This window comes from Rhyacophila brunnea, unplaced genomic scaffold (assembly GCF_057557595.1).
Source record: "Rhyacophila brunnea isolate RB1 unplaced genomic scaffold, BYU_Rbru_1.0 scaffold_88, whole genome shotgun sequence".
NCBI classification, from domain to species: domain Eukaryota; kingdom Metazoa; phylum Arthropoda; class Insecta; order Trichoptera; family Rhyacophilidae; genus Rhyacophila; species Rhyacophila brunnea.
The window spans coordinates 896,361-919,273 of NW_028233359.1; the positions used below are offsets into that span (position 1 = coordinate 896,361).

The 22,913-nt window shown below is 35.1% G+C and overlaps 3 protein-coding genes across 3 annotated transcripts; 2 read left to right on the forward strand and 1 right to left on the reverse strand.

Moving 5' to 3' along the window:
• Positions 1-415: 415 nt before the first annotated feature.
• LOC147063750 (uncharacterized) lies at positions 416-1,410 on the forward strand. Its single transcript, XM_085959355.1, has 2 exons — positions 416-629; positions 904-1,410. The coding sequence occupies exons 1-2, from the start codon at positions 438-440 to the stop codon at positions 1,030-1,032; spliced, it is 321 nt and encodes a 106-aa protein (XP_085815481.1). The 5' UTR covers positions 416-437; the 3' UTR covers positions 1,033-1,410.
• Positions 1,411-14,086: 12,676 nt separating this feature from the next.
• Positions 14,087-15,153, reverse strand: LOC147063751 (uncharacterized). Its single transcript, XM_085959341.1, has 3 exons — positions 14,894-15,153; positions 14,486-14,638; positions 14,087-14,228 (listed from the first exon to the last, which is right to left on the reverse strand). The coding sequence occupies exons 1-3, from the start codon at positions 15,032-15,034 to the stop codon at positions 14,166-14,168; spliced, it is 357 nt and encodes a 118-aa protein (XP_085815467.1). The 5' UTR covers positions 15,035-15,153; the 3' UTR covers positions 14,087-14,165.
• Positions 15,154-15,553: 400 nt separating this feature from the next.
• LOC147063752 (uncharacterized) lies at positions 15,554-21,516 on the forward strand. Its single transcript, XM_085959342.1, has 3 exons — positions 15,554-15,759; positions 16,067-16,216; positions 20,838-21,516. Exons 1-3 carry the CDS (start codon positions 15,613-15,615, stop codon positions 21,039-21,041), a joined length of 501 nt encoding a protein of 166 aa, XP_085815468.1. The 5' UTR covers positions 15,554-15,612; the 3' UTR covers positions 21,042-21,516.
• The last annotated feature ends 1,397 nt before the right edge of the window (positions 21,517-22,913 follow it).

Genomic DNA, 22,913 nt, shown 5'->3' on the forward strand with positions numbered 1-22,913 from the left:
TAATTAGATAAACAATAATTCGTACGTGCTAAGTAGGTACATGTTGAATATTTTGACAGTTAATCTAGGAATTTTGGATGTACGTCGCCCATTGTTGACTAGGAGGTCAGGTGACATGGTTACACTTAATAAATACTTAGGTAATTAAGACTATCAGGAGAGTCCCAACAGTCATGGGTGTAACAGTATACCTACCTACGCTGTTAGTGTGTATTTGCCATTGGTGAATACGTGTAGTGCTTGAAAATATCGAAAGGCAAAACCCGAGTGGTAAAAAACTACCTACCTACTCAAATAGAATAGTACAAAACTTAAATCTAATAAAACACAGTTTATTGTTTAATCGCTTCCACGGTATAGGCTTTTCAGTATTTCGGCCATACATAATAAATGATTACGTATTGCGGCAACACTTCTCTTAAATTAATGTACCTTGAATGGATCCTGCTTGTCACGTCCTTCCTGACATATTTACCATTAAAATGGACGTAAAGCAAGAATGTGATGGAGAACAGTCTAATACCAAAGGCAAGCCTTTGTTCGATACGCAGACTAGCCTCCCAATCAGCCCGGTAGCTCGCACTCATATAAAGCAGGAGAATGCCGACGTTTCAAGTTGCAATTTCGAGGTTAGTTTTGGGAAACTGATTTCTTTTACAATCACACTGTATTGTGACTAACAACGATTAATATTTTATTATAATATGTTGCTTTTTTATAAACTCCGTAGAGACATACAATGATATTAAACGTTGATTTAAAAAAATAACTCGATTATACATTTTGACAGCGACGATACATTTGTGATTTAGGTAAGGCAGGTTATCTTCTAATTCATTTTGACTATAATTAGTCATTCAAGTGAAAGTGGTTTTACTGTGTTAACCATAATGTTTCTTTCAGTATCTTTTAGCGGACCTCTTTAATATAAAACCTGAGACGGATGATCAACTATCCGTCATCAAGCGCGAGATTATTGAAGATGTAACAGACCCATTATGTGATGTTGAAGATCCTAAACCGGGTTGTTGACGTTCACCCGGTTCCTGGAATAGTCTCAAAGGTACTTTATCTTCATCCGGTCCTGCCCTCGGACCGATTAAGAACCTTTGTTTGGCTTGCTCGATACTATTCGGGGAGAGGGTGATCAACTAAAGTTCTTGATTGACACTTTTGGAATTCACTTGATCATTATTATTTAACTTTATATTATTTAGGACCACTACCTAGCGATAGGTTAGTGTCTAGATCATTAATTATCTGATTGTCTTTCAAATCGAACTTATTTTCGTAAATATTTACGTAAACGTCAAAGACAGCTGACTATCTGTCACTTTCCTTAGTATTAGATGTTTTTCATAAAATGTTTCGTTGATTGTTTCTCAAAATAAAAATAAAAACTCCTTTTAGTAATTTAATTCAAATTATTTATTAAATTGTTCTCGATAAATAAATTTAATTTCTTTTTAATTAATTATAATCGACAATTATACACTTTAGTTTAATTTCGAATAATTGCATAATTATTTTATAAATCTTATTTAAATTAATTATTAAATAAAGTTAATTAATTATAATTATTTTATATTTAATTAATGTACGATTACACACTTATAACTATGAGTCGCCGGCCGCAAACTTTAAGGAGCTATGCTCTTTCAAAAAAAAAAAATATATCGCGGAAATAACCTCGCTAACGATGATACGACGCAGTATTATTACGTTATCGATTAACAACTCAAATCACACACGTCATCCGGTCCTGACGTCAGACTACGACGCGGCCGAAATACCTCCCGAATGAATGTCGGTGAAATATCCAAAACTAAGCGAATTCGGATCACCTCCGGGCATAACCTTCCGGGAATAATGAAAAACCGACGACTGAAGGTACATAAAATGCAGGACGTTATATAGGCCCACAGCGGGAAAAACCCGAAATTTTGACATCATTAGGAATATGGACCAATGGGAGATCGTTCTACTCCCTCCACAGAGCTAATGGCCAAAATTTTTGGACCAATCATAGAAAAGCCGTTTATTTCCCGGCTTTTCCGAAAAATTATGATCATTCAATAGAGTAAAAATATATAATTAGTTAATACCTATAGACGGTACAAGTTTGATAACAATCGTGAAAGTCCTTATAGTGCTTTCGACACAAATTGACCAAATATCTGTTAGTCCGTTTATCGAGCTAACAGAAAGGAAAAATGAAAATATTTTCGCTAAAAATAATACGTAACAAAGACGTGAGTCATTAAAATCACCGTCCAAGAGCGTGGATATAATAAGACTGGCAGAAATCGCAGTTGTTCGTTTTCTTTTATGCAGAACTTTTGCGGGCTAATTACAGACAGCCTGAAGGGGTTGCGATTAAAATTTATTCAATTATATTTATAGAACACTTCAACTTAATGTTATAACATTAGTTTCAATCTAAATTTCTATGACAAGTCTTCATTTATTGAGTTTGAAAATTACCTATTTCGGGTAATTTAATATTGATCTGTCAGGGTTAATTGACAGATCTAAAAAATAATTTTTATTTGTAAATTAGGAGAGCAACCGAGTCCTTAGACTTACATTGTCAGAATTTCCATTTTCGAAATTACTTCATTTAACTTTTACAAAAGTAGGTACTTAAATTGGTACCCTTTTTATTACAATTCGAAATATTAATTTATTATTTAAATTGAGTGTGTGTAACCAGTACTTACAAAACGTAATCATTAGATATTAATTACGACAATATTTGATATCATAATTTATTTATTTAAGGTATTTGATTTTGGCCGCGGTAAAAACATCGCGACTAAATTTGGAAAAATAAAATTTATTCCCATAAGTCGTTTACAATTTATCATCTATTTTTAACCTTAATCCTATACATTTCAATTACTTACATTTCACCTTATGAGACCATTTGGTCCCCTTGAAAGAAAATTCATCCGTAATTCATTCTGAGGGGCTATAAGTCGCTCAGACTGTACTATGGGACTCAATACACAATCAGTATAGCTTTGCTTAGAGATAGGGCACGTATTTTCAAGTAAAATCGACATTTAAGGTCGGATCGAAAAGTTGTGACGTCACTAATTTATTAAGGAAAAATGCCAGCTGATGGCCTACATTTTGGGGCCGTGTCAAACGTCCCTACTTCAAAGAGTCACAACTGTGAGTGCCCGATTTCGATAACGTCCGTCTCACCTCTAAACTTCACCATATATAAAGCAGTTAAAGCAGTTAGTACAAATTTTTATAATAAAGTACACACTACAAATGGGTGGATGCACATAGATTACTTTATTTGTATTTATTTATTGTCGACTTAGCATCGGGTCTCAAAAGAAAATAATAAAATTTTGATACAAAACAAAATTTGATTTTATATATTTCATTTCTTCAAAATGGAAAGCTGCATAACGCGAAGCTGTCTTCGTCATCAGAAAGGAAGTACAACCGGCCTCTTCGTTGTAAGCTGCACTCTCCTCGCTAAGGAACAATCATAGTATCCTAACATTTTAAGGGAGAACTTCCCCATAATATTACCAATAACCAACAAAGCTCTCGTTTAGTAAACCTAAATATTTTTCGATTTAAAATTTAAAAACCATAGGGCTTAACGCGAAAATCGTTAAACCTCCCTCTAGTGAGCGTTTACGATGGATAAGAAGACCAGAAGGGTCCTCTTCCCCACGCTCCACGATCTTCATGACAAATTATTAACGTAGTATTTATTTCTTCATCCTCCTTCTTTCTATTATTATACGCAGCTCCGAATACTAATGAGGACTTAGCGTGGAAGTAAACGTACTTCCCCAGGCCATCATTTAGCAACATTTTCTTCATTTCGCAGCTCCGAATACTAATGAGGACTTAGCATGGAAGTAAAAGTACTTCCCCATGCCGTCACTTAGTAACACTTTCTTCATTTCGCAGCTCCGAATACTAATGAGGACTTGGCGTGGAAGTAAACGTACCTCCCCATGCCGTCACTTAGTAACACTTTCTTCATTCCGCAAGAACCGGAGGAAGAGACCGACCCATGCGTCTCCTTCCCGTCCGACCTGCACGTAGGTATCTCCTCTTAGGGGGCCTCGTTTTAATGGGGGCGTTTCGTAAAACGGCGTCCAACGCATCTTGCCTCTCCCTAAGGGTCATTGGTATTCTTCCAACCACATATCCACTACGTTTCACTTAGGGGGCGCTGTTTAGGTGGAGGAGCCATTGGCTGCGACTGCAACACCCTATCTCTCACTAAGATCCTTTCTCCCTTCTTACTATTTTAACAGTGAATTAGTTAAATTTCTTTTACTCAAGCACATCCAGGTACATCCAAAGTATACCGGTAAGATTTCCGCGAGTCCGTCTCCGTACCGCTTACTGGCACTGTTGACGTCGGTGGTTCCGAAATTCGTTCCGCCGTCGACGCGGTTCGTTCCAGTTGCTGGTACTTCCTCTCGTTCGCAGGTTTCACCGATATGACCGGAAACCTCTTAGTATGTGGTATTAGAGTGGTAACTAAATTGTTCACCCATCCATCTCCATTCTCCGCTCCTTCATGAGCTTCTTCATCTCGCAGCTCCGAATACTAGTAGGGACTTAGCGCAGAAGTAAAAGTACTTCTCCATGCCGCCACTAGTAACTCTTTCTTCGTTTCGCTTAAACTTCTTCTTCCAGCTACACGTTCATATAACCACTCCGAACTTCACATAAAACATATATATTTCACAGTAATCCTGTTTACACTTATTGTTATCACTTATTACTTAAACGTCAATTACATTCAGTATATTATTCACACAATACGAATATAACATACTACACTATTAATATTTGGAACACTTAATTAACACTATTATTAATGACCTCACTAAATTATAAGTATTTCTTATAATGAATTATATTTATATTGCGCACAATTGCAGTAGTTGGCAATAGCTCGTCGCCCGATACATCCAAAGTACTACCTACAATTGTCCACACAATCTTACTACTCTATTTTGGACGGTCTGCAGTCGTTAAAGCTGGTAGTGTCTTTTGACACGCCGAAAGTTACTATCCCCGACTACACCTGCCCCTAAGATCTAAAATATTTACAAGCCAAGAAAAATCCGTAGAATCGTTTGTTTTTGTTTTGAGCTGGTTTTCACACCGACTCTCCCTGCATAAGAGGGTAGTAAGTTAGGGTCAATCGTCATTACACCTCATAACTTTTATCTTATAACTAACTTATATAGTATGGTCTCACCACTACTATTAACTCAATAACATTTTATACTAATTAATATTATTACTAACTAACCTATCATTACAAACTAACACACTAACTAACAAACAACTAAAACTAACGAACAACTTAGGCTTACACCTACTTGATTGCTAGCTGAGGTAGTGATCCAGTCACTTACCTTTCAGCAACGCTTTTTTTAGTTCCTTAGACTAAATTTAACGAAGGCATTTACATTGATGCAACTTGGAGACGACTCAGCATCCAAATTACATAATTTATTTAATTAATCAAGTAGATCGCCAAATTATCGAACAAATACATCTCGTAGGACGTTATCTAATATATTTAAGTTTAATATACTATCTCTTCTACAATACCTCTTCATATAATCATTTAAATGATCATTAATCGGTTTCGCACCGACTTCTCCCTCATTATAGCGACAGAAATCACATCCAATAATTTCCTCCGATATTTAATTTTACGATATAACCTATCAATGGTATTAAAATAATAATCACTTTATCTCTAATATAATTAACACACTTTATTCTAAACTTATTTAATTTCATCTTAAGCCTATTTAATCTCTTCTTGTGGTTATACTCTTCGAGGTATACCACGACGTCCTCTTTAATTTTATTTTTGTCAAGTCGACCAACGACTTTAACAATGGTTTTATTAGATTTCAAAGCGATTTTGCTTTGCCCTTTAACCTGCCTAGGGCCGACCTCCTCTGGGTCAACAGCTAGCACAGGAGCCAAATGCTCGATAGAACCCTCAGGTTCAAATTCCAATTCAGGATCCATTTCCTGTTCACGTTTATTAAAGTTATCAATATTATAATCTTCAGGACCACTTTTTGGCCCGACCTCTTCAGGGCCAGTCACCATCCTTGAATTTAAACACTTCAGAAAACCATTGAAGTTCAAATTCGACGCGGGCTTTACTTCCCGTTTACATACGCCAATACCATTATTAGCATTATTTAAATCAACATTAAATTTATTAATGGAGTTAGTATTCATATTCAGATTAGCAAGAGCATAAGAATTAGTTAAATGATTAGTAGATGCACAATATCTGTCACTAGATTCAGTGATACTACTTGCACCTACCTTTAATGAAGTTCTCCGCTCGGCAAGAGCGGCATCAACACAACTGGAACTACCGGAAGCACAGGTAACTACCTTTCGAAGTTTATTTTTATAAACCTTTAACTTCTGCTTCGTTAACATACACATTAAATAATTTAGTTGGGAACTTATCCCTAATAAAACCTGTTTCACAGTTAAATCGGCTGCCGGTTGTTTAACTTGAGATGTTACATGGTGTAAGGGATTTAATTTATTTTTATCTTTAGAATGGGCAATTCTCTTATTACAAGAGGTAATTTTCAAGGCAAGTTTCGTACCTCGCAATTCTTTCCTTTTCACCTCACCACAATTAGAAGTTACTTTACTTTGCACAGATGGTGCATCAATCAATAGTTCGTTATTAATATTTACATTTGGTACATCTACCGAACCATTGGTAATTTCTACCACATGTTTATTATAATATTCTACCGGTCTTACGCTATCAATGCCCTTATCAAAAGAGACAACACTATTAATAGCAGGCTTATGAATGCCAGCTTCAGCTTTAAAATTAACATTAGTATTAAATGCCTTCACTGGAAGAGTGTTCATTTTAACTTTATTTTTATCACTAAAATTTCTCGCCGGAAGAGCGTTCACATCACTTAAAACTAATTTTGAACGGCGCCAAAAGGGAGTCCGTACCGAAGCACTAGTAGCACCAGTAGTCGTTTGAAGAAAGTCTGCTGAATTCACACTAGTCTCCTTACCGGCGGTAAGCCGGCGTTCGCCATCAGGGAGTCGTCGACGAGACACCGGGGCCGCTGGCCATCCTCACGTTCGGGGATTACCATTCCGTTGAGGGCGCTGTTGATTTGGACAATCTCTATTGTCATGTGGTCCCGAACAATAGTGACATTTACGGCCGTCACTGAACTGTCGGGCACCCCCCGGCTGCGCACCTCCACGTCCACCTCTAGCTCCATTAGCTGAACCACCACGTTGGTTCATATTATTACCCCCATATTGAGGTCTCCCTTGGGCAACATTTTGCGTCCTATTATTACCCCCATATTGAGGTCTCTCTTGTACAACATTTTGTGTTCTTTCAAAATGTTCTTCAGGCCTTTGTTCCACACGTGGCCTTCCTTGCCACCTATTCTGTTCAACGACTCTTCTGTCGTTATTAGAATAATTATTATTGTATATCTTCCCATAGTCACCCCAAGACGTCATTACTGGAGGTTGGGTTTGCTTTAAGGGATGTAACATCGAGGCTTTCTTCAAGAGTTCGGGCAACGTACGCCACGTCCCTTGATCGATCCGAAATTGATCTCTCTCCGTCAACAAATCGAAGAAAGTAGCAGCCAACGTCTCTGATTGCATTCCTGGCAAAAGGATCTCCGCCAATTCAGCTTTTTGTACTAAGAAGTAGTACGCCTCTTCGTCTTGTCGCTGTGGCCTTTCCTGCAAATCTATCCTTTGACAACGTCTTCGAGTGGATGATTCGAAGTATGCTGTTAACGCCAGACCGAATGATTTCCAGCTGTCCGAAGGACTAATATTCCTTCCCCAAGCTTTGGCTTCGCCTGTCAGTTGCTTCAAAGCTCTTTCCGTCCAGTTTTCTCGCGGGTAATTAACCGCTTCAAAATAATCCTGACAGTGTTTCAGAAAAACATCGGCACGTTGCCTTAAATTTCCATCATATGTGGCGAAGAGTTCAGGTTTAGAATTGCAATGTGCGTCCATCTTTTTATCTGGAGTCGCCGTCGGGCGTCTTATATGTATAGCACTTATGTCCGTGCGAGGACTATCCTCTGAGAAAACTTGTGCGTTTTGTAAACCTTCTTCCAATATGAAGTCCTCTTCAACACTGGGACCAGGAATGGGGTTCGGCATTATTTCCTCGAATTCCTCCGTTCCTCGAAGTTGAAAGTAGCGAACACCCGACCGTAAATTCATAAAAGAATTCCAGCCTCCAATTAGCTTTTGTTTGGATCTTCTATCTCAAACCGTTCGGCTGCAATCGTTGTTTGAACGTATCATCCAGCTAAGTGGTTTAGCAATTTTAAGCTCTATGTTAGTTAAAGATCGTCCGATCTTCGCCGCGCAAAGTGGGCATATTTATAGACCAGCTTGCGAGTATTCTACAGTATGCGGCGTCGCGGTAACCATAACCAACATCGAAGAAAAATTTACAAAAGTCATAAAAAATTATTTTCGAAATTTTTTTTTCTTTTTATTGCATATAGGTACCTCCAGGTATATAGTTCAAATACTAAATTTCGAAAATTTCGAAAAAATTCGCAAATTTTTCGATTCCAAAAATTTTCATAAAATATTCTTAATTTGAAAGTTTCTGAAATGGTGAATCATCATTTTCAGTTTTATTACTTTAAATCCATTTTCCGGGGTTCCGAACCGCCCCAATCATATTTATATCTATTCTAGACATCCAGCTAATGACTTTTTTCCATAAAAAGCGAAAATAAAAAAAACTTAGTAAAAACTATATAAGTGTTTTTTCAATTTTTCTCATTCCATACCTCTTGGTATCATGTCTAGATACTATTTCTATATTTTTTTCTTAAAAATATTAAAATAAAATTTACTTAGTAATTTACTAAGTATAATTTTTATTAATTTTTCTTATCTAGTATCATCAGGTATCATACCTAGACACTATTTCTATACTTTATTTTCATAAAAGTAAAACTATATTTACTTAGTAATTACTATATATTTCATTTTCGATAATATTTTGATTTAATATTATCGCGTATATATTCCAATGCCGATTCAAGACTTGATAGTAAGTTTTCACTGTTTATATTTCATATTACTCACTTTTTATATACTGGAACAATTCCAATATTTCTGCGGGTTCGTTCGACTCCATATGACGTCGAAAAGTCCCGCGTTGTGGGCGCCAAGTTGACGATACCCCAGTCCCTGAATAGTCTAAAAGGTACTCTGTCTTCGACCGGTCCAGCCCTGGGACCGATAAGAACCTTTGTTTGGCTAGCTCAGCACTATTAGGGAGAGAGTGGTCAACTAAAGTTCTTGATCGACACTTTTGAAATACACTGGATCATTACTATTTAACTTTATACTATTTAGAATCACCACCCAGTAATAGGTTGGTGTCCAGGTTATTAATTAACCGATTAACTTTCAAATCGGATTTATTTTCGTAAATATTTACGTAAATGTCAAAGACAGCTGACCACCTGTCACTGTCTACAGATCGGAAATTTTCCGCAAAATACTTCGTAGATTAATTTCAAATAAAACTCCTTGTAGTTATTCCATTTAATTTATTTATTAAATTATTCTTAGTAATTAAATTTATTCTATTTAATTGCTTGTTGTCAATTATACACTTTAGTTTATTTCCAAATAATTACTTAATTATTTTATAAAACTTATTTAAATTAATTATTAAATAAAGTTAATTAATTATAATTTCTTTATATTTAATTTATGTACGATCACACACTTATAACTATGAGTCGCCGACTGTAAACTTTGAGAAGCTATGCTCCTTATATATATATATAATAGATCGCGAATGGATGACGCGTACTATGACGATATGTTTACTATATCATCTGACAGCCCGAACCACGTGTCGTCTACGATGACGTTTCAACTCGTGACGCGTCGGGATTGTTACTTACATTTTACCTTATAAGACCTTTTGGCCTTCTTGAAAGAAAACTCATCCATAGTCCACTCTGAGAGGCTATAAGTCGCTCAGACTGTACTATGGGACTCATTACATGGTTGTTATAGCTTTGTTTAGAGGTAGGCCACGTATTTTCAAGTAAAATCGACATTTAAGGTCGGACCGAAAAGTTGTGACGTCATAAATTTATCGAAAGAAAATGTCAGCTGATGGCCTACATTTTGTGGCCGTGTCAATAACCTAAGTGTAATACCAATTTTATTAGAGATAATGAGACGAATTTTTTTTATAATAATTATCCTTGAGAAAAAACCGTTTGATTCGAATTTCGAATTTGTGGAAGAAATTGTTTTATATTTAGTCCACGGATGGAATTTTTAGCTGAACTCTTCTTGGAGTTGTTACACTTTACAAGGCATATAACGATATATGTAACTTTCTCCGACATATTATGTACATGTAATTTTTCTTAAAAATAGTACGAATGTGGAAATATTTTGCAATAATTTGTTTTACTACGTTTCACGATCATGATGAAGGACGATTTCTGTGTAACAAATGGTGCAAATCATATTAAGTGAGAAATGTATTACCCTTGTGAGAATAAGTCGAAGTTTTTTCGAAGTATTTTGTCTCAAGATTTTTTCTTTAATATTTTGTTTATCTATCGTCACTTGCAGACGACGCAGTCGTGTTTGACTCGACGATCGAGAGGTTGGAGGTGACCGTGAACAGGCTAGCCGAGAACTCGATGCGTGTGGGTCTTCATCTGAATGCCGCTAAGACCAAATCCATGTGCAGTGCTGCTTGCATCGACGCCGACACTCCTCTGCGGGTTTCTGGTCTGCCCGTCGAGCTGGTGTCCAGATTCAAGTACTTGGGTGCCACGGTTGCCGATGATGGTGGTATTTCTAGTGAGCTTGGAATCCGCATGGGTGTGGCGGGCTCTGCGTTCAACCAACTTGGAGTCGCATGGAGGTCAAGGCTGTATTCTGTGAGGACCAAATGTCGTTTGTTTAACGCGTGCGTGCTACCTGTGCTCCTGTATGGCTGTGAGACATGGCATCTTACTAAGCTTCAAGAGTCACGGCTTTTGAGCTTTGAGAATCGATGTCTCCGCAGAATCTTAGGGGTACATTGGTACGACCGCGTTACAAATATCCGAGTTCGTGAGCAGACACAACAGCCTTCGGTGATTGAAGTTATCACGAAGAGACGATTCACGTGGCTGGGACATGTATTCCGGATGCCGCCAAAGAGTGCGGCACTTCGTACCCTTGTGGCACAGCCTCAAGGGTTCCGTCGCCGTGGCCGGCCCTCCCTCACCCTGCAGCGATGCTACAAAAGCGACCTACGTGCTGCAGGTCTGACATGGCGGGAGGCACAGGAGTTGGCGATGGACCGAGGGAAGTGGCGCCAACTTGTGCTTGCCCTATGCCCCAATGTTGGGACGTGACAGGGTGAAAGAAGAAGAAGAAGATCGTCACTTCTGAATACTGCATCATTTGATTTTCGAATCCATCAGGCGAGGGTTGTTGACTGCTATTTGTATCGTGACGCCTTGTGATAAATCCCTCAGTGGAAACCTAGATACCCAAAATTATCGTTATTATAAATTCTAAATTATGTTATACTATTCCGTTAAAGTTTTTTTTTAAACGTTTTTTTATTTTCAGCATTTTCAGACATTAATTAAAGAAATTAGAGTTAAAATAAAGACACAGGAATATGAAATATATATTGCATTTAAAAGGTAATAATATAACTTTACTTTATATATTTCAAAAACGATATTAGTCAGATATCAAAGTAAAAATGTTTTTATGACGCGAAGAAAACCTCGATTTTCCTCTGTAATACCATTAAATTATGCTCAAATCTTGCATGCCACAAGTTTAAAGACAGTTTGATACCCAATTTAACCGTCTGAGCTTAACAGTTATATTTCTATTTAATACATACAATTATTACATAAATACGTAAATATTTTCGGAAAATTATCAAGCGCTCCGGTTCTTAAAATCTTCCATTTCGAGTCCTGCTAGACACCATAGGTATAAATGTAATCACCGTAAAATAATAAATCTATATAATATATTAAATTCGCTGGTATGACTTTTGGTCAGGAGAGGTATCTTAATATTATAAAAAGACCTAGGAATTTCTTAAACTCTCCGTTATTTCTTTTCGTAAACAACAAAAATCCTATACATTTTCAACATATAGGTACTATAATTGCCAAGACCGCGTACTATAATTCGGTGACAAAAAGATGGCAACGCCGATGGTAGAGTGTAGAAACCATAGTATATTTGCCTATAGAACACAACGCACGAATCCGTGAATCTATTTACTGACTTTGATACCAAATGCCGCATCAAATGAAAGTAAAACCGAAACACATAATACCGATATACATAAATCACTACAAGAGCAAGGGTCAATTTGACGTGTCAGTCAAACAGAAAAATATAGAGATCGACAACACTGCCGGCCTCTGTACCTAGCACAGAGGCCGTAACTGATGTATTTAGGTATTTTCATGTTTTGGTGAATTCGGATTCTGCAGTTTTTGCAGATATAAGACTGCTACAGTTACGGAAAAATTAAGCTTTTTAACAAAGATTTTTTGAGAAAAAAAACTCGATAAATACTAAGCGATTCGGTTGTAACTCTCCTTTAGTTTTTTGGACTTACGTCCGGCTGGCCTAGTATCACTCAAAAAGAGGACCTTTGGGTGAAACTGACCTGTGACGGAGACAATATTTGCGTTTGCGCGATTTATTTTCCACCAGCAAAAGTGACTTGGAGGTGTATAAGTGTTTTATTGAAAGTATGCTATCTAATGTCTGGCTAGGACCCTACAAAAATAATAGGGTTAGATATTCAATACAAGGTTTCAATAAATAAAATATAATTGTGTTTACTAATATAGCATTGATATTTAATTCCTAGTTTTTTGACAGTTTTGGTCTTCAGCCGCATTCAGATGAAGACCCACACGTTTCGAGTTCGCGGAGAGTCTGTTAACGGTTACCTCCAACCGTTCGATCGTCAAGTCAAACACGATTACGTCATCTGCATACTCCAAATCGCACAGTCTTTCTTCGCATTGTTCGGTTGTGTCATCATGATTTAGGCGTATTCCACTGTCGGGGCGAACCGTCTTACGCATTATGAAATCAATCGTGATGATGAAAAGAAAGGGCGCAAGTACACAGCCTTGCTTGACTCCTGACGTGATTTTAAAGAGGACAGAAGATGTTCCAGCTGCTCTCACGCGACACTGTATTGGTGTAGAGAGAATAGATAGTCCAGCAGTTTTTGCCATAGAGATTCACGGTGAGGGCTGTCTCAAATGCCTTTTCATAGTCCACGAAGCAACAGGCGAGAGGTATACCTACTCATCTCTTGATACTGTAGCAGGAAGCACGAAAAGTATATATATATGAGATAAGCGTATATATTATTATATATTGTTTATACTTTATATAGCAAGTAAGATTAGTGTGGAAATGTAATTAAATTTGAATTTGTGTAGGTATTTAATAATATGTGAGCACGTGACTAAGGTGTGGCTCTACATATATATACCTATATAAATCCTTAATCTATGGTTTGATGTTTACAGCTGCTTAAAAAAGGGAAATGTTTGATTTTGATAGATGAGTTACATCATAATTCATACACTAACATTAACACACCTACCATAAACGCTCAATGCTACAAAAGACAATTTATGGAAATAGATCTTACTACCGTTTTTTGTATAAAGAAATAGTTTTTGACAACTGATGAATAACAGGAATGTATATTTATAAAAAAAACATAGATAGGTTATACATTTGAGATGCGATTTTTTTATAATAATTCAATACGAAACGAGAAAGACCTTTATATAATTATGTTGTTTTGGAGGCAATCTGAAATCTGATTTTGACAGCTGAACAGTGGGTTCACTCGTTTGAGAGATGCGTGTACAAAAATATGTGCTCAGGCTTTGTATCTTAAAATGGCACTGATACTGTTCACAATATTATGTATGGATGAAATATCGCAAGTAATTTTAAAGTACGCATATGTAGGTAGATAGATATAAACTGTTAAAGTTCATTGAAATTAGATTATTCGAAATATTCTGCGGAATGACAAAACCACATACTTACTTTGTCGCCATACCAGCATGTGACGTGAGCATAATGTCATCGCAGCATTCTTCTGCTACCTACAAACAATAATGTTATGACAAAAGTACTTTCTGAAAGAATCGGTCGATTGGTCATCATCAGTGACAGACATCACATTCAAATACTGTAGGTCAATGCACCCATTCACACTAAACCAGATAAATAGGTTGGTGAAATAGTTATACAAAGCGTGTATAACCGAGACGAGGATAAAATGTACCTTTAGAAATTTAGTCACAAAGCTGTGATAGAATACATAGCCAATGGAAGAAAATATCGCATACTATACAATTACCTGCTGTACTGGTCCGTTATCCGAATGCGAACATCCAGGTGTTGGATCTTCATCATGGAATGGGTGTTTTGCGTCTGCAACGAACTCGCATTTAACGTCAACCAGCTGGAGGTTAATCTCGGGTTTAATTTCATTGAGACGCGTTGCTGGATACTGAAAGAAACGTTATGCATTTTTGTAATTATATAAAAAAAACAATTTTGAGCTCGCGTACCTATTTTATAACAATGCTTACTTATATAATTGAGGTAGGTAGCTGTCTAAATGTATGTCAAAAGGTTTTTGAAAGAATGTTTGACAACCTCGTATGTTCTTAAACAATTTGTAAAAAATATAAACTTATCGTAGGTATTCTGCTAAAATAATTATAAAAAATCGCAGGAAAGGACTTAATAAATAAAAACTAACCTCAAAATCACAACTGAAATCGTCTGTGTTCTCCTGCTTTATATATGTGCGCGTGTCAGGGCTGTTTTGATGGCTAGTTGTTACATCAAACTTGTCTTCAGTACCAGAATGGTCTCCATCACATTCTCGCTTGACTTCCATGTTTGCGTATCAACAATCGTATGCAATGTGCTAGAGACAACTTGACAACACTCTGTTCTGTTGTAGTATTATATAAGTGTTGCCGAAATGCAGTTAATAATATTCCGTGTAGCTATTATCTGATAAACAATGATGTACCTATTGAATTTTGTAGGTATTATGGTACAGATGCTAATGTCAAGAACACCGACTAAACGTAGAACACTAATTATCTTAACTAAAACGTATGTCCTGTCGCAGGAGACTAGGAGAGAGTGGAGCCGTCAAGAAAAAGATATCGTCAGTGTTGACATTATAGGAGAAAAAAAAACAATTTGATTTAATTGTTATTTTATACCGAGATGCGCTGTTCTCGTTATGATTGAGGAAATGCTGATGATCATATTCGTACCATTGTTTTGTTTAGACAACAAAACATACATATTATTAAAGTGTGTCTCCGTGTCAAGTATGTATTTTTATTTTAGGTAGTTCTCACGAAAATACTTTTCAGTATTGCGGCAACACTATTCTAACATTACCTTGAAAGGATCCTGTCTGTCACGTAACACGTTGCTTTTGGAATATATACCCTTAACATGGATGTAAAGCAAGAATGTGATGGAGAACACTCCGATATAGAAGGCAAGCTTTCGTTTGACACGCTGACAAGCCATTCAAACAACTCGGACCCTCGCTTTCATGCAACGCAAAAGAATGCGTACGTTTCAAGTTGCAATTTCGAGGTTAGTTTGTGGATAATGATATCTTTTACAAACACTTTAGATTGGCAATAGCAGCGATACGTGTAATATAATAGAATATGTTGCTTTCTACAAACAATGTAGCAACTTGCGATGATATTAAACATTGTTTCAAAAAATTACATGTTTATACAATTTGACAGCTTCGATACATCTGTGATATTATAGATTAGGTTAGGTTATCTACTAATTCATGTTAAATATATTTATTATACATTGTTTTATGGATGTTACGAGAACTGAAACTGGTTTTACCGTGTTTACAAAATACAATAATTGCTTCTTTCAGTGCCTAATCGCTGACCTCTCCAATATAAAATCTGAGACAGATGATCAACAAGCCGTCGTCAAGCGCGAGATTATTGAAGATGTTTCACACCCAATATATGATGATGAATATCCTCAACCGGGTTGTTCCTATTCAGATTACATGCCAATTGTAAGTAGACATAATGTGTGCTGTCTTATATAGAAGGTTGGAATTTGCAAATGCATCTTTGAAACTCATTACACCATTATTAATTCGCTCCAACTTGTTTCATTTGTTGGTTTTAGCTTACACTAATAATATATTAATAATATATGTGTAGGTTTGTACATCTATCGTTAAATTATGAGTATTTAATTATGATAATTTATACATCACAATCATTCGAATGTAAAGCAATTTTTAATGTGAATAGGTATCTAAAATTGCGATCCACTGTATGTTAAATTAATCTCCTACGAGTGCCTTTTAAAGGTTCGTTTCTTTCAACCTGAACGAAACAAATCAAATTAAACCATAGACAATATACATACAAATTGTAGTTGACCGGAAATGGTTTGAGATTTGACGTTTGGTTCAGTGTATCATTGAAAATCAAATCGTTCTCGGACCATCAGAAATGGTTTGACATGAAACGTCAAACCAATTCGGACGATCCATAGACTAATGGCAATCTGTCAAAGTGTTGATAAGCATTATTCGGCATTTATTTATCGTGAGGTGTTCATATTAATATTTTAGATATTTACACCATAGGAGTTCACTTGAATTATGTATATTTTAGATTAATAATTAATACTATAATTATTATGTCAGACAAAGAATTTATTTTCATTTTATTTATATTTTGTAACGGAGATTCTAAACTACAAACTGTGTTAAATCAACCCGGAATGAGCTTTATTATTTAACTACATAATCTAATAACCTAACGAATTTAATATTTGTTCGTTTGTCGTCTAAGTCACAATATCATACTGTCGACATGGACAAGTGGTCAATTATGAAAAGCTCTAATCAAAAGTAATTTTAAAAAACTCGTCATACCTATAAATCTTATAAATTAACTAAATGGCTACCTATTTATGAAGCATTATTTATATTTTGTGTATTTAAAATGAATGAATACGACAGTTTGTTAAATTTGTATTATTGTAGACCACGATAGGAGGTTAGAATTTCGTAACAAGTTGACGTTTCAATAAATATGTTTCTGTTTTAGAGACTAATATATTATGAATTAATTTTAAGGGGGGACATGCTCGTCGAAGGTCAAAATTGAGTTTTTATTGTATTTTCAAACCATGATCCTGGACACTCCTTAAACGTTGTAGATAATCTATTTATATAATTTTGAAGCCTTATTATCCTTTATAGTTATTTTAAACATTTGATGACTGCATAAAGTATTTTTGTTACATAAAATAGTATTCTTTTAAACCTCTCGCTCTAATGTTTTAGAATATAGTCATATTTCGGTACATAACTGTGCAGTGGTGTTAAGATTTTTTACATTTATTAATTTTTAAACGCATTTATAAAACCATTAGTATAATTTATTACGAGATAATTTTTGTAAAATATTCACGATAAAAAAATATATTGATAATCTCTGTGATCCCAAATTTGACAAGAATTAGGCATTTTATTATTCAAAAAATTGGCAAGATTAACACATTTGAAGATAATTCTAAAGATACTTATTATAAGCTATGTCTTTGACCATTCAAGTGTGATAAACATCTTATGAATAATGATTGCTTTATAATAATTATTGACCTAAGAATAAGGTAGCGTTTTTTTTAAATACGCCATTTCTTTTGTCATTCCCCAGTGGTTAAGCTACAACATACGGCCGTAGCCATAAATTGAAAAACTATAATTAAAGTAGGAAGTAAAATTATGTTAACGCGCGTGTTTGAACATGTACGTAACCGAATTTTTTTTAATTTTTTTTTTAAACGGTACATGTTCAAACACGCGCGTCAATATCATTTTACTCCCTACTTCAATTATAGTTTGTCGATTTATGGCTACGGCCGTATGTTGTAGCTTAACCACTGGGGAATGACAAAAGAAATGGCGTATTTCAAAAAAACGCTACCTTATTCTTAGGTCAATAATTATTATAAAGCAATCATTATTCATAAGATGTTTATCACACTTGAATGGTCAAAGACATAGCTTATAATAAGTATCTTTAGAATCATCTTCAAATGTGTTAATCTTGCCGATTTTTTGAATAATAAAATGCCTAATTCTTGTCAAATTTTGGATCACAGAGATTATCAATATCATTTTTTATAGTGAATATTTTACAAAAATTATCTCGTAATAAATTATACCAATGGTTTTATAAATGCGTTTAAAAATTAATAAATGTAAAAAATCTTAACACCACTGCACAGTTATGTACCGAAATATGACTATATTCTAAAACATTAGAGCGAGAGGTTTAAAAGAATACTATTTTATGTAACAAAAATACTTTATGCAGTCATCAAATGTTTAAAATAACTATAAAGGATAATAAGGCTTCAAAATTATATAAATAGATTATCTACAACGTTTAAGGAGTGTCCAGGATCATGGTTTGAAAATACAATAAAAACTCAATTTTGACCTACGACGAGCACGTGGGCCGTTAAGTACTAGCAACACTAATTAGTTGTCAGAAAAGCGTTTCCGTGGACATTCTACCAAACGGTTCCAAATCAAATAAATCCAACGGTGCCATTTGATTCGTTCAGTTCAGGTTCAATGATACGAACTTTAAGTCATGCAAGGTGGAATAAGTAAAAAAAATAACGTTAATTTGTTATATTGTTTATGGTACGCCGAATGTGCGAAATTGACTATTTCATGAAATGGGCACAATTTTGGCTAATTCATGTAATAATCAAGCCTGTTGTCTTATTTATGAATTAGGTAAATTATTTGCCGACTACGTGAATTCGCCAGGGTATGGAATTCTTAAACTGTCAACGTGACAGTAGAAAAAATTAATTTAATACGGATGGTTTTATTAGTTATAATTGGACATAATATAATATTATTAAAATTAGGTTAGGTTAGGTCTTGTAATTCTGAATTCAACTGAATGTCCATTTTGAGGTTAGCTAACAAGTGTCGACAAACTATCACAAACATAAAATCGACCATTGCACGATTGATACCCAAGCACGAATCAAATCGCGAAAATAGCTTTTAATAAAACTCGTTATCATATTATAGTTCTAGATTTTTTTTGCACATAGTAAATAGATATGAACGACATTGTAGTTATTTATTGGTATATTTTTATATTATAATCAATGACATTTGACATATTTGGTTAGTTTGATTAGTTGCAAAAAACACCACTGGAGCGCGACCATCTATTTTGACCATAGATAATATACGTAAATTTTGACCAATGCATGAGCATTTGACACAATTAGTTTAGTTGCAAAAAACACCACCGTAGCGATATTATCTAATTTGTCCAATTCACGCACTCGGCAGATATTTTGTCTAATTCATGAATAAGGCAACGGGATTGCATTTCTCATGATTTAGACAAATTTTTGCCCATTTCATGTAAATAGTCAATTTCGCATATTCGGCGTAACATTTATAAAAAAAATTGCTTCCAGCAAAAAAGAGGTTTATCGCACGCATCCCGACGCGAAAGCTGCATGGCCATCGTTACGTTATTAACGTGATCACAAGTTATTTTATGCAGAAATTCAGGAATAATAATAGCACAGTTGCAGGGTGAACATATTTTATTGATATCACAACATACGAAGACTTGTACCACAATAATTGTATCATATTATTCTGTTTTATGTATTTCCTTTTGGATGTTACATGTTGAGTTCCATATTTTGTTTTAACTTTTTACGGATTATTCTGTAACAATATTGAATTCGTATGTAATACCTTGGTAGGGGTAGGGTTAGTTACTATGATCATTTCGTCACTGTTCTGGCAGAAGACACTTATTCGAAAAAATTACATATTGAGTTAGTTGTACCAAAATGTTCCTTATTTCATACTTTACGTCTGAAAACCTTCTTAATAAATAAACAGTCTTTATTTTAAAGTCATCCTTTTTACGATTACTTAATACTTCAAACTTCAAAGTCAAATTACTCTAAATTAGTATTCTCCAGTTAGTATGTTCTGCCAGAACAGAGACGATTTATTGTCTTCATTTTTACTCTCATTTCTCATAAATAACGGCATATAATTTTCAACTATAGGCGCGACGAAATTTTGGACTCGCTGGTATTCGGAGAGTGAACGTCGAGGTGTGAATACGTCAATTTGTTCCGTGATGGCGACGAGGGTATTAATTCCTAAATCTTGTAAAAATGACTAAAAACGTTAACCATTTACTTGAAAAAGAAAACATGTCAATATATTATTATTGTTACTAATAGAACAATAAACAAACATTAAATGGATGCATCTTGGATTTATATGACATAATATATTTCGTTCGGCAAGCGTCATTTGCACCCGCGACCCGCAATCCGCGCATCGCCTAGCCATGATCTTCTTATACCATGCCTCAACTGAGGTATAGCCTTAAAATCGATTCTTTGCTGGTCTACTAATTACTAATTAATTATCACATTTAAATATCATGTTAATTATATCTAATGGCCAACTAATGCAATCGTGCCAGTCGCAGTGTCAGCTCTAATTGGGTTGATGTCTGAAGATTCTGAATATCATAAACGTTGAAAAAAAATAATACTTTAATAAAAAGTAATTTATAATAACTATAATTTTGGCTTTCTAGGTTTCTACTAAGGAATTTTTCACAAGGCATCACGATACAGATAGGAGGCAACAATCCTCGCCTGTTGGAATCGAAGATCAAGTGATGCAGTATTCAGAAGTGACGATAGACGAACAAAACATTAAAAACGAAATCCTTATACCAAATACTCCGAAAGAACTTCGACTTATTCTGACAAGGGTAATATATTTCTCACACATTTAATTTTCAGCATTTGCAAAATTTTGGATGCGGAAGTGTCCTAAAAAGTCACAAATTGTTTTACGCTAACATGATTGCTGATCAGCGACTTAGTAATTCTTAATTATATGAAATATAATATCCTTGCTATTATTTATATCTACAGGTAGCGTATTTAAGTTTTAAAATTAATCGACATATGTATCTAGCGTGTACCTTTAGATAGTCGACAGTTCCTAACATTCCAAAATGATTTGTGGTATCTGGCCACCGCGGAGTTCTTGACGAAGTGCATTCTGTACGTCCGGTTTTGCGCCACTTTTTCGAACACTGCTGGCCGTATATTACAAATAGCACTAACAATGTTGGTTTCCAAGGCGTCAATTATGTATGGCTTATCAGCGTCACCTAGCCACTCAAGAAATATTCCATATTTGTCAAATCGCACGACTTTGGAAGCAAATTGACAGGTTCATATCATAAATAAATCTAATTCAATAATTCCGTATACGTAGTTTCATCCTGTTGACACCACATCCTATCCGGATCAATGCCATCCATATATGCATCAGCAACAAATATAATTCATCATGGGCCAGTGCCTTATGATCTCCATTAACCGTAACGCGAGCTCCCGCCTCCTTTTTTTAATAAATAAGGTTCGATGATTCCACCAGCATGTAAACCGCACAAGCTAGTGCATTATTTTTATGTAAGGAAATCTCTAGGGCCTCTTCCAGATTGGACCCCATATGCGCAAATTTTGTTAATAACAAACCCGTTTAGCCCAAAATAAGCATCATCGCTTAAGTAAAACATTATTTATATCTTTGAATCGCTATTCGATCGTCACTCTATTTATGATTTGCCCGTCTAAATACTGACCATAAGTGTCAAAAAGGATGCGCACTATTACAGGTCGGTTGGACGATTAACCCTTTCGTAAGTTCTATCTAAACAAAAAATAAAACTCTTTTTCCATCGTGGAATCTTGAAAACAGAGATGTAATGGTATTTCATGCGAATCGAGTTGAAATATCACGAAATCGGTGATTTAATGTAGTACCTAATTATAATATATCACCTGCCATAAAATACAAAATCTCGATTGTCTTTCTCATCTTTACTAGTGCAGTAGATAAAAATTCATCTCTTAAGTAAGATATCCTTTGTCTACTGCTCCTTGCATGTAGCGTGTATTTTTAGTATGGATAAGTGATTGCACCCCTCTCCCTACTATACTTTAGATTATACAATCAAAAATTTATGGAAAACCTCAAACAGCTATTTATTCATTAACGACCAATAATTAATCGGGGAAAGCGGGATGTGCCGCAAGAATGGGCAAGCCAAACGTTATTAATTTAAATTCTTATGGATTCAAGCTCTGCACTATTCCATTTAAGTCGTTTTTTGCGACCCGGGTTTCGCCTTTCGGCATCTTCAGGCGTCGTGTACACTCACCAAAGGCAAATACACACTGACAACGAACACCCTTAACTCTACCTTATATAGTAAATCGATACAATAAAGTAGGTAAAAACACCATTACCTACCTATTTAGTCAGAAATTACAACAAAAAACACAATAAACAAATTATGAATAGCTGAAGTAAAAAAAACCTAATTAGTAAAAACCCTCTCTTATTAATAACAATACACTGGACAGCATATTATTATAATAAATCGTCAAACCTAATAATAGGTCAAAATTCTTTATAACAATATAAATACTACACTCAAGCGGTGTAAATCGTCAATTCTAAGAAAAAATAATTAATCGAGTTAACTATGAGATATTAGTCTTTACTAATACTCTTACAAGGTATCTACTTTTAAAACATTATTTTTTAACAAAAACAAAATTATACATATAAACTGGCTTAATATAATATA